This window comes from Psittacula echo, assembly GCF_963264785.1.
Source record: "Psittacula echo genome assembly, chromosome: 2".
NCBI lineage: Eukaryota > Metazoa > Chordata > Aves > Psittaciformes > Psittacidae > Psittacula > Psittacula echo.
Window position 1 is genome coordinate 30,960,671 of NC_137737.1, and position 17,134 is coordinate 30,977,804.

At 39.9% G+C, this 17,134-nt stretch overlaps 1 protein-coding gene across 1 annotated transcript in view; it reads right to left on the reverse strand.

Annotated features, from left to right (window-relative positions):
* Positions 1-1,067: 1,067 nt before the first annotated feature.
* Positions 1,068-17,134, reverse strand: part of SCIN (scinderin) — a gene marked incomplete at its 5' end in the record, with an annotated part of 46,836 nt that continues 30,769 nt past the window's right edge. Inside the window, 12 exons of the mRNA XM_080611441.1 lie at positions 1,068-1,232; positions 2,203-2,263; positions 3,452-3,529; positions 5,239-5,360; positions 5,842-6,019; positions 6,517-6,687; positions 9,227-9,317; positions 9,500-9,621; positions 10,726-10,941; positions 11,141-11,229; positions 13,015-13,147; positions 15,620-15,712. Of these exons, the coding sequence (XP_080467567.1) occupies positions 1,099-1,232; positions 2,203-2,263; positions 3,452-3,529; positions 5,239-5,360; positions 5,842-6,019; positions 6,517-6,687; positions 9,227-9,317; positions 9,500-9,621; positions 10,726-10,941; positions 11,141-11,229; positions 13,015-13,147; positions 15,620-15,712 (1,488 nt within the window). The 3' untranslated portion in view covers positions 1,068-1,098. The remainder of the gene's footprint in view (positions 1,233-2,202; positions 2,264-3,451; positions 3,530-5,238; positions 5,361-5,841; positions 6,020-6,516; positions 6,688-9,226; positions 9,318-9,499; positions 9,622-10,725; positions 10,942-11,140; positions 11,230-13,014; positions 13,148-15,619; positions 15,713-17,134) is intronic.

Consider the following 17,134-nt stretch of genomic DNA (forward strand, 5'->3'; position numbering starts at 1 on the left):
TGCTTAGATTCACCAGAATAAAAAAAGCCCAAAAAACTACCTGAGAGAAAAGGCTATATTCTATGGTGTGTACTCACACTCCAAATTCCCAGGATGTGGAATGCTATTGGAACAAGGGGTTTCCTCATGCTTGATGTACTTAGAAACACATCCTGCACCTGACAAGGTGAGCAGTCTGCATGCTGGAAAAGTACTGAGTACTGCTGAGTAAGGCAACTGACAAAAGTATGGCTTAAGTTCAGTGTGGTTAAGGCAGAGTACATATTTTGAAGCTGTCACTTTTTCTGCTTCCACAAAAAAGCACTAGTACTCTAGGAATGTGTTTAAGAGCTTTGGTTAAAAAGACCTGCTGGAGCTGGAGGTGGTTCCCAGAGATAGTCTAAAGAAATTCACTACAATGAGCTAGACAGTCCCTAAAAAAACCCCTTTGTTGACTCCATATTCTTACAGCCATTCAGTCCAAAGCTCCAAATATATATATATGTACTAAAAAGACAAACATGTTAAGCACAGCTTTCTTAACGTACCCACCCCTTATTTGTCCCCTGTAACCCTTATTTGTCCCCGTAAGACACATCTCCCCCTCTGGATCAGGCATCATCTGAAATTTTACCTGAGTGTGGCAATACTTTGGCCTAATAAGTAAACCAGGTCTAGTCCTAACCTTGCAAAAGATGTAGAATTAGTGCTTTATCAGGCCTAATTCTGCACATTGTTATGCTGACCTCAATCTAAAGAAATTTCTGTGGCATTAGTTTATATTTTCAAGTGAAGGCAAATTGTAGCCTATTTTAGTCCATTAAAATAAACTGACCCACAGCTTCTGTTTGAAGAATCAATAGCTTAAACAAAGCATTGGCAGCACTTTCCACATTTACTACAAGAAAAGCCCCACTCATCCAATTTGACAAATTTTCAATTATTATTTATCTTTTCCAGTGCTAAGAATTTCTACCTTATCCACAGAAAGACACCAAAGCTCAGGAAAGCGTATCAACAGGGGCTTCATATTGTTGCATAAGCTTATGCTTAAAAATACCAGAAAGTAGCTGGGCTCTGATCATTCTTTGGCTTGAAGCTGGAGCCTCCTTGGATAGATCAGTTCTTCCACTTGTTGGAGTCCCATGCCAGGAACCAGCCTGTGAATGTTGGGGGTTCGTGCCCCTGCTTCACGATGACAATGGAGGTCCTCTTATCTCTGCCAGAAGGATCTGTTTCAATATAGCGTTTGGCTAAAACCAGAGAGGAAATATAACATGTAATATATTAGTTCATTCCTTTGGTATAAGAAGTACATTAAAATCCCTACTGAAGGAACCCAGGTCTACTATAACAGAGTATTCAATTAAATTATTTCAAAGGCAATGAAATGTTCATGTAATTGCTGATTTCTCCCAGCTGCCAGTGAAAGAATTTTCCACAAGGTTGAAACAGAGGGATTGTTGCTTTGATTGGTTCATTGCCACACAGCTGAGTTTTGGCTCCTGAATAGGAAAAAAACCAACCTGCTAATGCTGTGTAGATGCACAAGCTTCGTTCCTGCTTTTCTTATGTAAAAGCCAGTATAGTTTCCCTTAACATCACAGTGTGACATCCATACAGATCAGAAACACAGTCAGGTAACCCCAGATGCTCCAGGGAAATACCTGCAAGTGTTTTTAGCACAAACTTTGCCAGAAGAGCTCAGCTATGTGAAATCACACTGGAGAGAATATATGATTTTCCAAGGAGGTGCACTCCACATGAGTTGTCATGCTTTGTTCTGCAGTTGGAATTTCCTCCTCCTAATTTAAACTCAGTGAAGGGTGGCAGGGGAAGGACTTGAGGATTTGTTGGCATGCCTTTGACTGTATAAATTAGTGTAGGGCACAGCTACAGGTATCTCCTTTCCAATTCTTTCTCTTCTCAGTGCAGTTTCTTTTCATGGAGCTCTCCTGTATATTCTTTAAAAAGCTCTGCAGCCTAATAATACTATCTTGATTAATTTTACCCTTCATATGCTTACAGATAATAAAGATAAAATTAGTTTTAAAGCACATTTGAAGGAGAAAATAATTTTCTCCAGGATTAAATCCTAATAAGCTCAGTAACTCCTTTAAACACTGTAAACATAACTAGATTTCTTCTAAATCATCTTTTTCACTTCTTTAAGTAATATTGATGCTACTTCACTCAAAATTCTTCCAAATTGATTTGATTTACCAGATTTAACGGATTCCTGTCGCTCAGTTTCATTAGCATCCTTTCCAATCCAGACAAAAACCTGCAAACAGAGGAAAGATATAGCTCCCATGTTGTTACAAGGATGTTGTGTACAGCAGGTAAAGTACAAAACAGTTGATTCCACCAGGAGAAAGAATATACACTATAAAAAGATTGCAGAGATATACAGCTGTCACAAACCACAATTGATATTATTTTTTTCCCTTGCGAGAGATCGTAGTTCTATCCTCTAAAATCCACAGAAAAGGTAATTACAGTTCCCTTCACCACAGTGCATAAAGGTCCATACTTCCAGTGTCAAGAGAGTGGTGAGATTTCAGAGGACAGAACTAGTCTCACAAGGAAATCAGAAGCCTCAGTCTGCAGTCCCCACGTAGTTGTTTGGTTGGTTGGTTTTTTTTTTCCTGTCAAGGATCCTTCTGGAGACCAGCTCTGTGTCTCAGATTTCCTTCCTTCTTACCCGAGTCACTATGTCCCAGCTGCTTTCGACCCACCTTGTCCCATCACTCCTTCATATGTGAACCTTGGACATTCCTTCTCATTTCCAAAAACCTCAGCCTTTTTTTCCTTAAGGATTAGGCTGAAGAACACAAAGCATGGGATCTGTGGCTTCCTCCCCACTTTCCTCCAAGGGAAGAGGAAGGGTAGAGAATATACTGTAAGAAACAGATGTGCTCTATGCACCCCCAAGTAAGTTTACAAGTCATCCAAAAAGCTCTCAACTTTCTCAGTTTTCAGTGAACCTGCGAAAATGACAGAGATTGTTTCTGCCAAACTCCACTCAGTTCATCTGAAGAAATCCATGTAAGGGTTTAGTCTTTGTCCCCTTCTCTAATAAAACCTTTTGAAGGTGCTGCTGCTAAATGGATTTTGTGGCTTCTGAATACCTTTTATGCAATAATTTTCCTTTTTAAAAATCAATAAACTTTATTGATAAAGTCAAGAACATTACTGAGAGCCTTTCAGGGGCTCATACTCTTGCAGCATCCATTGGTTTTAATGGGGAGTGCCTGCCATGATCCTACATGATGCTTGGAAAATCACTCGTGTGTGTTCACACTAGCACATCGTGTAGCTCAAAAAATATAGCTCCCTCTGGTATAATTTAAAGAAAACAAACCCTCTTCCATTCTCAAAAGATTATTTTTCCTCGCATCTTATGATCTAAGTGGTAAGGAATAAATTATCCTCATTACCATGAAAAGCAGTGGTCAAGGACACAGCTTACCTGCTCCCAAGCATCCAGCAACATAACATCATCTTCAGCCAAATCGTCCTGAGTGAATTCTCCTGGGACCTCCTCAATCTGAAAAGGACATTATGTTTTGGCTTGGTTTTGGTTTTTTTTCATAATTTATTAAGATATTCTGATTTTGCACAGACCAAAGATACTTTTAAGAGGGTAAGGCTAGAAGCCGCTGCGCAATTCTTTTTGCTCCTAAAGGATCAAGCCCTAAACTGATTTGATGAATGTGTCAAGGGTGTTTCTCTGAAAGGAAACAAATCACATAATTGCATATCCGATAAAATCAGCTCAAAGTTTGTCAGGATTGATAGGATATCCTCAGGAGGGGCAGAGGTTTACATCGTAATTGTGACTGTTGTTAAGTTGGGACTGAGGTCTGACAGAAGGCGGCGACAGGGAAATTCCCATAGAGCACCTTGTACCAAGCAAATCAATCAGCTGATCCCTGCTGATGTATTCCTGCAGCTTACATTCATTTATAAGGGAAAGAAATTGCATTGGTCTGCAGCGGGTGAGCTCAGTGATGAAATACACACCCAAGCAAGTTTTCCAGTCACTTGACAGTGGGATATTACAGTTGACTAAGGCACCTCAAGGCTTAGTCCCCAGAGGAAATGCAGACTGTTTGCTTCTTCCAAGGATGTGCAGGGAGATAGGAAAGCAGTTTAGTACTATTCTGTGTGAGAAGGAAAGATAGCAATGTAGCTAGTGGTCAGCCCTCTACTTTTAAAGGACTGTCAAGGGTGTGGCTATGCTTGGTCATGTAGGAGCGCTGAAGAGACAGTGAGCAGATGGTACTCCTTTCCTCCACCCTGTGTTACAGTGCCAGAAGGTCAGAGTGATCTGACCTACCTCTTCTGGTGAGCTCTAACAGTGATGATTATGTTAACTAGAGAAATGCTTCAGGAAAGAGGGGATTTCACACAGAATTTGGAGGGAATTTAAAACAAAACCCAAACAAGTGCATAGCTGCCAGAATACTATTTACAGAGAGATTTGTTCCTGTATTTCACAGGAGTGTTTTAAAAGCTTGTTAGGAGAATACACTTTACTACTCTTATTAAAAAGTAATCCTTATTAAAAGTTCCTATTTGTTTTATCCCTTTTCAAATGAATGGGATGCGTTTTAAGGAGACTGCAGAGATGGTGGCAAACTATGTCCCCTACCTAAAAATTAGTAGATCCTTGCCAGACAGTGACACAGTGTTGCCCTCCCAGAATACAGTAATAAAGCCTGAATCACAGGCTTAATACACAGTGCCCACTTTTGGGTATTTCTGCTAAGGAACTAGGTTTTCCTATCTCTTAAGCATACGTTTATACCTCAGACGCATAATTTCATGTCTTAAATCTCCATGGAAAAATTCAGACTGCTAGGGATTTTTGGCAAGGAACATTTCCTCACCACCACGATCAAACACATTAAGGGGAAAGGCACTGACCTGCACTTTCTCAGTGAAAGCAGTCTGGCAATGCTGTGCAAGAATACTATTGCTTTCAACTGGGCAAACACCTCATCTCTTTGCCTCTGCAGGCCTCTAGTCCCTGACTGGAGCAGGCTCTGTGTGCAGACTTCTGCATTATTCATTCTTCTGTCCATCCATTGCATTTGGATTGATTTAAAGCATGAAACATCAATTCTCCAGCTCTTGTCAAGCACAGCTAACTAAGCCAGATCCCCAGATTCATTTAATGTCTGATGTCCCAAAGCAAAATATACCAGAAATGATACAATTAAACAGAGAAGAAAGTATCCCTCATATACTCACAGTAAATCTGCCAGTCTTGTTAGAACAACCATACAGGCGAGGGGGGTGATCTTCAGCCTTTGTCAAGAGTTGTGATGACGTCTGGTACTTTTTTTTACCTCCAAGTGCTTTCCAGAATTCATCTGAAATACACAGTATGTAATTTATTCAGCAGTGGATTTAATATTTGATGTTTTAGCTTGTTAGATACATTTCAAGAATCCCCAAACAATATCTGTGCTGTCTCAAAGATGAGTGCATTTTCCTATAGTTCTTCTCACAGTTTGTCAAAACAGTAATGAAAATATCACTTGCAGACCTAGAAAGAGCAATGCACTATGTCTTTCTCCCCTCCTAGGCACTTGCGGTAAAGGAAGGACCACATTCCTCTGCAGCTCCTGCTAACTGTCCTACAGACTTCCAGGGCATCATACTGCTCATGCATCAGCCAGTTCTGGATGGATCTCCATAGTATATGTCAAGTTGGATTTTAAAAGGAAAAAAGTGAGCATATAATTCTGGCTACAAAATATATATGATCACAAAACCCCATTCAGGCTGTATTTCCATGCAGCGCCCTACATTCTTAGCTACCTATTAGCAACCATGTGGCCTCATACTAACCAGGTTCCTGGCCTTCATTAGTCTTAGCAGTCTGGCAATTAAGAATGCTAGCAATGTATTGAGCTCCATGTTCCTCTTCTTTGCTTGATCCTTTTCCTACCCAGGTGTAGCCAGAGTTGTTTGGCAGTTTCAGAACAAAGACATCATTAGAGTTTAGAGACATTGCATCAACATCAACCTAGATCAAAAAAGAAACTGTTTAATTCTTCATATTTTCAAATAATGTAATCACTATTTTGCATGTTTATATAAACTGTGTAGATAGATCTTAATCAGCTATGCTTTTTTCCTTCAAATTTTCCCTAGATTTATACTGATATAAGTTACAGAACTTAACCTGAGACAGGGAACCTACTTGAAGGGGAAAACTTAGGACTGTTTGGCAGTGGGAAAGACTATCTCATAAGGATTGCTGATTCTTGTCTATTCTTTGTCAGCTGACTCTTCTCTACACATTTTCTTACAGTTTCCTCTGAAAGCTGTAGATTGGTTGCAGCCAGTTACAGCATATTCTCTTTGATTTATTACATGGATTGGTCACTTAGGGCAGTGGATTTGATTTTGAATTCTGCATTCCTACTAGATGTGACTACCCAACAAGACTACTCAGAGAGGCTGTGGCAGCCATACCATTTCCCATGGAGAACAGTTGATTTATCTAGCAGGTGACCTTACCTCCGCAATCCTAGTAATAGCTGCAAGGTTCCTGCGGATTTGGAAGAGTCGTGTCGGTGGAGCATGTTTCTGACCTTCATTCCGGGATGTCCCATCCTTGTAGACAATAAGTGGTTTGTTTTTGAACAAGCTCAGTAAATGTGCAGGCTCTTTGCCTTGGCTGACTCGGATCTGTACATACATAAAGAAATGCAATAAAAGAAACAAAAGGACACAGGTAGTTATTTTTGGTCTTTGTTGAATAGCGCAGGGGATGTTAGCCAATAATGTGAAGTATGTTAGCATGAGGGAGAAGTGGCAAGCAAAGAAGACCTAAAAATATAGTTCCAGACACATTAAAGTTAGAGCATTTGTGAGACTTTTTTTGTCAATCATGCTGACACAAAGACAAGATTCAACCTTCTAACATAATGTTTAGCTGATTAAAGCAGCTGCTATCTACTATAATGAGAAAATTACTCTTTTTCAAAAGAACTGTCATTTCATAGCATTTTATAGAGTGACTGAAGAACTATCATGAAGTTTAGGTGCCCTGTATTTAAGCAGAACAGAATGAGTATTCATCCTGTTCATTATTTCTATGTGTATTTTATCCACAAGAGGGTGAAAAAATGAGCATAAATCTATCTAGCAGGTAACATAGATGACAAAAATAAACTTATATTACAGATGCAAAAAATGTTATTTCAATCTCAAAAAAACATTGAGCTATGAAGAATAGATATTTTTAGGTTAATGTATGATAAAAATTATTTGTATACAAATATTTATTCTTCCTTTGTATCAATACCACCTGTCAAGGTGGAGGGCTGTGACTATCTGCCTTTCAGTCCCAGAAAGAAAGAGGAAAAAGGGAATGAGGTATGCTGCATAGCCAACAGAGGAGAAATGGAGAGCTCCAGCCCTTTAGCCCTGCCTGGTGAGGCTTGGGGCAGCTGGGCAGCAGTGGTCATGCCGGGCAGCAGCGGTCATGCCGGGCAGCAGCGGTCATGCCGGGCAGCAGTGGTCATGCCGGGCAGCAGGAACAAGTGTTTCTACTGCAGAGACCACAACAGCTGCCTGACGAGGATACCCTGGAACACATACACTTGTGTGTATGCCAAACTGCAGCAGGATTTTACAGATGGGGAAAAAACCTAATCACCAAACAAAACAAAACAAAACAAAACAAGCCACCAAAAAAACCCTGAAGGAAACATATTCTTGCAAAACAAATAGGGAAGAATGACTTTTTAGTCATTTGTACTGTAGTGCCATCTAGTGACCACAAAGTAGTACGTTTAAACCTTTGAAATAATGCTAATACAGACGTTAAGCACAGGCAATATAATCTAGGTAGCTATGTACATGCATACAAATGCACACATATGCGTGTGTGTATATACACATACATATATACACACATATATACATTCCTAAATTTATTTCAGGCTAAAAGTGCTTTTAAGTATCGTGTCCATTGCTCTGAGATAGATCTTCTTCTTAATAGAGTTTTTTAGCACATTACTATTGCAGTTCAGAGTAGTAATATTATTATTACTGTAGTATTAGTATTGGCCTTAGGTATGAGGCTGGCCCACATTGTGCTGGACTCTGTCCAAATATGGAACACATGTTAGGAATATTTCATGCAGTAATTACCTAGAAGTGTTCTAATCCTTCCTTAATATAATTTCAATCATAAATCAGTACTGATTAATGGCTAAAAGTATAGTCTGCCATCTAGATTAACTGTATGTTAGTGGGTGGGGGATGCCTTTTACTTTGGTAATTAAGAAATGGCAATCACAGAACTCTGACTGCTTAGAAAACCTCTGTCCCTTGTTCTCTTGCAGGTTTAGCTTTCTTGTGAAAGGAGGAGACCTCTCACCTCTCCACCTACTCACCACTCCTCACTAGTGACGAAAGCAGACACCCTAGTCATGCTAGGACTAGCTTATCTCCTCACACCTGTTAGCTATCAGTGTCCTGCACCTTGACTTGCACACCCTACTTCTGCAAGTGAGGGTGTGTATCCTGCTTTCATGGCTCTGCAAGCACTACAGGATGGGAAAACCTAAGTTATGTTCCTCGGTAAGGCAGGCACAAGCCAGATGCTGTCACACAGTTCATCATATCATAGAATCGTAGAACAGTGAGGTTTGGAAGGGACCTTAATGATCATTTAGTTCCAAACCCCCTGCCATGGGCCGGGACGCCTCTCACTAGACCAGGTTGCTCAGCATCATGTGGCTTTCATATCTCCCAGTTTTGGCCCACTAAAAGTCAGGTGTCTTGTCTGGGCTAAATATCACAGCTTCCTCCATAATCAAAAGGAGATGGGAGCTCCACAGTGGTATCACCCTGTCAGACACCTGCTTCAGGGTGAGTTGCTCTGGGAGGATCTTATCATCTGGTCTCTGCTGACCATGTACAGCATCTGTAAGTCTACGCAGGACCAAAACCTAATTTGCAGATTGTGAAAGTCAAAGGAAAGAAAAGGCAGTTTTAGGCTGTGTTATATCTGTGTTCTTCTGAATATCCACATTCAGAAAGAATGATTCAAATGGGGAATCTCCAGTGACTTTAAAAGGAGCCCAGGGTGCTTGGCTTAATATAGATTGTGAGCAGTTAACTTTCTCAGTCTTCAAACACTACCTTCTCCTTTCAGTTCCTATAGAAATTGGCATATCTTGCATGCTGTGTTGAATTTTATCCAAAAGACACTAACCTGCACAGCCTGACCGTTCAATAACCGATCTAGCTGAACTGTCAGAAATGCAGACGCAGTCAGTTCATCTTTTGTAGCATGGGCTCCTTGCCTAAGAGAGAAAGACAAAGACAGTGGTTAAGTCCAGTTTCAAAATGATCCAGAACTTATACTGCATAACAAATGCACAGTAAACAATCTTGCATTTACATGTGGTTCTACTGAAAAGGACATAAAATCAGCATAAAAAAATATCCACATTCTGGAGGTTTGTGCAAAGCCAACCAAACACACCACGTGTAGATGATCTGTCCTTTAGGGTAAGTGTAGAGGATAATGTAGCAGTCGCCACCATAGAACTGTCCATAAGTCTCAGGTCTCACAGGAACTCTGCCACTGCTTTCCACACGCCAGATCTGGGGAAACAGAGATATCATTGGAGTATGCTGCACTTCATCCTGAGACTCTGCAAGAAGCAATTCACTGTGTCATCCCTTTGAGTGACCTTTGTTTCTGTTCCCAAGTATTATGGAATAAACCCAGGAAGGATTCCTCATGAAGTAGATAGATACACCCTGCACCCACTGAATGAATGAATAATGACCATCAACAAGCCAACGCAGTACACTTTTCTTTGTCTGATGCTTTAATGCCACATGATCGTCTCATAATGCTATGTTGAACTTACTTTAAGAACTTAAGATGACAATATGACATGAATGGCACAACATTGTGATTCATCACAGTACTACCATATAATCTGGGAGAGGCACACTGCAGTCAGATAGCACACAGTTATGCAGATTTCTTCCTATTTGATTCATTACAGCCCAGTTCAGTTAACAACTGTTCTCCAAAAACATACTACTAAAATTATAAATCAAAAAATGCTGCAGATCAAAGCTGCTTTGGCTTAAGCCTACGGACCATCCCAAGAATGAGGTTAGAAACCTAGAAAATATAGCAATGAGACTGTAGGTATTTATCTCTTCTTTTTCTTCTGGAATCCCAACATGCAGACCTGTATTCAACAGGCTGTGTTGCTAAAATGCCAAACCAGCCCTGTGTAGTCCAAAGATATTTCTGCAGTGGGATATGGGTAGATCTAGAAAGACTGTACAGTCATTTTTTTCTCTCCAAATCCAGGCTACCTGAGAAACACAACAGGGACAAAGAAGGTTCTTCTAGAAAGCAGACTGGATACATACATAAAGAAACAGAATTGAATTTTTTGACTCCAAGGGCAAGTCTTCCCATTCCAGATTTCAAGCTGATATAAGCCAGAAGTCTTTCCTTAGGCTAAGGATCATATTTAAAGTACATCTTTAACAGGTATTGTGTAGAGATTCCATTTCTACTTCAAAATATGTTTTCTGATGATAGAAGTAACACTGCCACTAATGTAGCATTACTCTATGCAACACTGTAAATAGCAAAACATAGGGTAGCAGCCTGTCCCATTACAGGTAACAGACTACACTGGGTAGGTGAGATGCAATTTAACACAACACAAAAATTACCTCTACTTTCCCTGAACCATCATCTACCATGTTGTGCTGGGCAGCCATTTGTGGAGACTCATGTAACTTGGTAGCATCAAATTCAATCTGCTCAATTTTAGCCACTCTCTCTGTGACATACACTTTGCCAAAGCCATCACTTTGATCTTTATCCTTCCAGTCTTTAAAAAATTGTTTGAAAATTGGTGTTTCGCCTCCTTCTGGAAGGACTTGAATCTGAAATGAAGGAAGACACATGAAATGGAAGGAAAACAAAGCTGACACAGTTACTCAAACAGAAACTTTTTTGAGTTACTTGTTAGTGAAATACTGCCCTTATGTCTTACAAGCCCTTAAAATATTTTTTGCTGATTTAAACCCAAAGTTTTTAACAGAGCTCATGTTTTCCTGGTATCATCTTATAAATAGATCGCACCTGTGTGTTGGCAGGATAATTCATCTGCTGTATGAATTGTTCAGCATTCTTCATGGCAGCTTTCCTCTCTTGTGGGTTAGCATCTTTGCCTGGTTAAAACAGAAGGACAACAATACATGGGAAAGCGTAATGAGCTCACAGATCCTGCAAAAACAAGACGTCCTTGAGCCAGGTTCTCTCTGACATTGCTCTTGCTTCAGCCTTGAACAGACACAAATGCTGGACATAGCATGAGCAAGAAGACTCACAAGTAAGCTGAATGGCCAAAACAGCGGCTTTGAAAACAGCTAAAATAAAAATAAAAATGGGGATATTATAATTATTTTTTTTTCTTCAAGTGTGTGCCTCTACCAAAAAATGCTGTTTATAATATCTGCTTGGTTCAAGGTACAAGAACACCCCGGTGCTTTTCTCTGAATACGTTCCTTACTGGGCTGCAATGTGGTAAATAAAGCTGCTGTCCAGAACTGCCTTTACTTCTTCAGGCAGTGCCACAGTCTGAGTAAAAGCAGTTCCCACTTTGGCTGGCTGGGTTGTGCAATTTTCACTGCCCTTCCCCACCCATTGCTCCTTTTTCTGCCTTGCTCAGTATTAGACATCTCGGGAAATCTCTGTGGGATGATATTGTCTATCAGGTCTGTGTCCCAGCTGGCTGTCAATTACAATACTGCAAAGACCTCTTAGTCTAATAAGATGCTCTTATGAGCTATTCATTGTGTTTCATTCTGAATGAGATTATTAGAAAAGTAATTCACACTCCTCAGCTTACTGGTCTGAAGATTTCCAGCAGAGATGATAACTGCAGCCTCCGAGCGCAAAGGTGAGACTCACAGACTAATGTGGGTCATTACTGTACACATTATTTTTATCAACAGTAGCACAGCGAGGATGCACGGAGGAGCAAATAGGTTCACATTCAAAGGGCCTAAATAGTATTTTATTTATTTTACGTCTGATCCTATTGGCTTGGTTCTTCTTGAAGCTGTCAAGTAGAGAGTAAAAACCAGGAATCGACGGTAGACATTAGGTAGACATTAGGCCATCTGAGCATAATGCTCCCAAAATGCTCTCTTTTAAAGGATGCTTCCCTAGCTGCAAATGAAGTTTCAACAAAAATGCTTACACTGCCTCCTGGACTGACTTCATCAGTTTGATCAATGCATCGACTAATTATTTGCTATTCACATGGTAAAAAGAAACACAAATGCCATAGAATAATTAATACAGTGCCTCAGATGAAAAAGGGGAGATACTGAGCACTGGAGGCAATGGCAGCACCACAACAATCCAGCTACAAGGTGTACAGACCTAATTCCTCATTAGTAGTATTCTCCTGGGAAATGTTTAGTCAAAGCAACTTCAGACACTCCTACAAGCATTGATGATACTGCAGAGAAATATTCACAAGAGAGAAAGAAGCATCAAAGTATGTGCAAACTTATGCTTTTAGTTGATGCCTGAGACACTCATCTTGTAATTTCACACTTCTGTGGAGCAATGTATGGAATCTACCCATTATCAAAATTTACGTGTCCAGATTTTGTCCCAGAAGATAGGGATTTGATGACAATATATAGAATTTGTAGAATTCTTTATGCTTGCTTTGTAACTGCCACTTAGATAAGCACTTAGGCACCCAGGCTTACAAATACCTCAGAAATAACCAGAATCCTCAGACAAGACTTGATCTGGAGGCTGTTACCCGAATGAGCAATCTGTGCCCACCAAGGAACTGCACCTGCACCAAGGAAGACTGTGTGCAGGGTACTGTGTCCAGCCAATATTAAATTCTTGCTAGTGTCCCCAGGGTGTTGTGTCAACTCCTTAGATATATCTGTGTAGCTTCTGCATTTGCAAGAGAAGTGATCTCTTACCTTTCCACACAAAGATCTTCCTTGCAGCACCATTGTCCAAAATGAAACACTCCTCAGACAAAAGCATAGCCATGGAGAAGGGGTTTTCCTCTGCTATCAAGGACACCTTCATGGATCCACTTGCATCTGACACCTAAGAAGCAAACATTTCAAATTTAGAGCAACTCTGGCTTTTATTTCCAAGTTAATTTCGGCTCCCAAAATTACTACAATGATCAGCTGCCATTCCTATATAAATGGCTAGATGAAATTTGCGTGCTGCTGGAAAGTGAGGAAGGCTGATGATAATTTTGTTTCATTTCATCTTACATCCAAAAGAGGGAGATGTAGTATTAATTTTAATGAGTTTGTTGGATTCCTGTCTAACAACTTCTTAAAAGAAATCTATTTCTTTCCCCTTCCAATTCAACTGCTCATTCAGTGAACACCTGACAGTTAAAAATCTGTATTTTCTCCAGCCTCTCCTATATGCTGAGCTGAACTAGTGAAGTCTCTACGTGTCATCTTCTGATACCAAGCAACCTGCATGAAGCCAAAAGTACACATGCATGCTGAACAACATTTAAAATTGTAATGAAATAGTCCTACACTGTTATTAACAATAAATACCTATATTTATAATATATAATTCGTTAACTGGAAACTGTAACATAAGGCTTGTTACAGAATCTGTTTTGTGACCTCTACCACCACTGTACGTTCATGTAGGTTTTTAAAACCTTCTAAAATTCTCTCCTGCATGGTGAAAAGACCAATTATTACTACTAAAAATAAGTTATTATTACTTTTGTAATAACTTTTCTAAAAGTCTTTGTTTCCTTTAATTAGTAAGTATAAATTATAAATATACCACTATATCTTACCTTCTGTATTATGGAAGCACAAGATGGCAACTGCATACAACAATTATCAACTATTATACCTATTGTGAGGGCTAACTGTAGACCTGCCTCCTGACTTTGACACTTGCTGTTATATTGCAGCACATTTAAATTTGGCTAACGGAGCTCTGTTAGCAGGACAGGTATGATTAGAGGAATTTATTAGATATTCACAGAATTTTCTGAGTTCCTAGGATTCCAAAATTTACTGCAAGCATTTCTCTTTAGTCTTGTCTTACCACAGTGGTGCTGATCATACCTGCAGGCTTTTCTCTTCCCCCCACCCCAATCCTTCCTATAAAGTTAAATATGTGCCAGATTTTTGGCAAGAATGGAATGATTAATGGGAACTAAACACAGTACATAGACCACAAGGACTAAAAATGGCCTTGTAACAATGATCACCTCCTATAAGCTTCTTGTAAACCCCTGCATCTCATGTGAGTAGGGGAAGAATCATGTTACAGGCAGGGAGAGAGGTGGCTTTATCCTACTGTGGTCTGTGGGATGCAGGAGCTGCAGAGGGAGGGACCCACCCTCTCTCATACTTCAGAGCAGCCTCAAAGCTACTGTATATGGCACCTAAAAGGTCATACACATGGGGATACAGCAGCACTTAGTGCTGTCAGTGTTGCCACTTGTTGACCAAATCCTTGCTCTTAAGTGACTCTGGGGAGGACAAAAAAGTACATTGTATGCCAGTGAAAGACTTTTCAGTCACACAAGGCAACCTCACTGCATAAGCCAGAACACAAAATACTGAACAGAAAGGTCCAGACCTCCATGCTACTGAAAGCTTGTAAAATAAATACTCTTTGTGCAGTCTTCAGCATAAAATAACCTTTTCTTACTGGGAGGAGGGAGGATGTGTTTTATAGATATTGTTAAAACATTCCCCTTTTCCAAGTACTTTCTTACTTCTTTTCTCAAGTGGGAGAATATGAAAGAAAGAGAAGCAATGGGGAAAAAAATTAAAAAATAAAATAAAAATACAGGCCTGGAAATAGTTTGGACAGTTTGGTTTGGGGTTTTTTTGGTTGTTTTGTTTAACAGTAGTGTAGCTTTGTATACAGGTAAGATACTGTATTGCTAGTTCAAAGAATAAATTCCATGCCTCTTCTAGGGAAGAGCAGTATGCCTAGCATGATGTGAGGGAAATTATTAACTTTACAGACTGCAATCATGAAATTATTACTGATTTATGTAGTGTCAATTCTTTTCTGGCAGCGGTACTGTCCTAGTCAATGTTAAGCTATTGCAGGTGAGGAAGGGAGAAAAGGGCACTGGAAAAGAAAGGAGGTTTACTCAAATTCCTTTGCATTTATATATAAAATATAATGTAACTGTCCACCTTTCAAACTTTGTTAAGAATAACTTAATCACGTATGCTTACCAGAACTCTCACTGTTAAAATCGAGAAGACACAAAATATAGTCTGATTTAAGACCAGCTAATTCTTCTTTGACCTGAACTGAGTGCCTCATAGGCGATGCTTAGCTTGTTTCCTGAGTAAACAAGATATAATCCTTTTTTTTTTTTTTTTTCCCCTGAAATTATCTGGGCAGTCTTGATTGACATCCCTTGAGAAACTTGTCCATTGGCTGCAAATCAACTAACACAAAGGCAGTTCTGTAACTGAAGCCACAACTCCATGCATGAGGAACAAATGAACGCATGAATACTGTAGAGTGTACCTAACTTAAATAAGCAAATAAATTACTTACCATATATAGTTTAGCACTTCTCCTGTTTGTAATATCAGCCAGCTCATCTTCATTATCATCACACTCGGGAAGCTCTGGCTTGCTCCCTAAAACCTGTTCAACAAAAGAATAACAAATTCAGTGAAGAGAGAGAGTAGATGCTATAGTATAAACACCCAAACACTGTAATGGTTGTTCCAGTAATTGACTAATCGGCATTATCTTTACATGTAATCCAGCCTAAATCCAAACTCATGGGTGATTTGTTCACCAATGCGTTTGTATTGCTAGGAACAACTTACATCATTCCCAAGATGTATTAATTTCAGCCAGTTTGTCTTAGAGACTGGAGGATGACACAGAGCACAGAAGGGGAAAATCTGTACTTAAAAAAGCAATTTATGCTGAAAAAAAAAAAAGTTAAATTCTGTCTCAAAGAAATGCCTTCCAGAGAAGGTGTCCTTCCTCCTTCTTAGACAAACTTCCATGCAGCAGCTGAGTCCACACACAGCCACACATATGCCTGGGTGGTATGACAATTGATAATTTTACATGAAGATTACCAAGTGTGTATTGAACAACAGCTAACTGCTGTGCTGGAACTGGATTGTATTATTACCTAAGCATATGGCTGGCTGAGCTGCAGCTTTCCAGGGCACCTCACCATTGCACAGATAATCCTCATGTGATGCATCAAAAAGAAAACAAATCCTGCCAGATGAGACTATAATCAAGGACTCCCAAAGCTTTTCAGCAAGGTTTCCCGATAAGATGACTTAAACCAAAAGACAGTTTAAAAGACATTGAGTCTTCTGGTTCTTATCTACATATACTATTCATTTCACACAAATCCCATGGTAGGTATATACACAGGACCTTGCTCATATAATTCTCCCTATACAGACAGTCAGGCTGCTCCACTGGGTCTTTATACCTTACAATCCAGCATACTGAGAGCTCTGGGCTAGCTCTTCTGGGCTGCTCTGACATTTGAAACCTAGATTTACAAACCTGCCAAGAACTCAGACCCACAAACTCATCCTACGCACCTGAAAATAGCAGTGCTCTCTTGGGGATACAAACCAGCCTAGCTACACTTTACCCTAGACATCCAACCGTACTGGCAACTTCAAACCATACCTCTCATAAATACACAAGTGCACACACAGGTTTGAAACCACTTTTAAAATAATCAATTATTATCCTTTACTGCTGGAATACTGAAGATTATTTAGATTAGAAATAATCTAAAGAATAATTAGGGGCCCTGAAAGGATACCCATGCCTCATGTTCTTCATTCTTTGGCTTTAGCATCTTTGTTCATAGCTGCTGATTTCCAAACCACAGACTCTTCATATCAGTTCACCTCACCTGTCATTGACAGATTAAGGTGTCAATCATAGAATCATAGAACAGTTAGAGTTGGAAAGGACCTTAAGATCATCTAGTTCCAACCCCCCTGCCATGGGTAGGGACACCCCACACTAAACCATGTCACCCAAGGCTCTATCCAACCTGGCCTTGAACACCGCCAG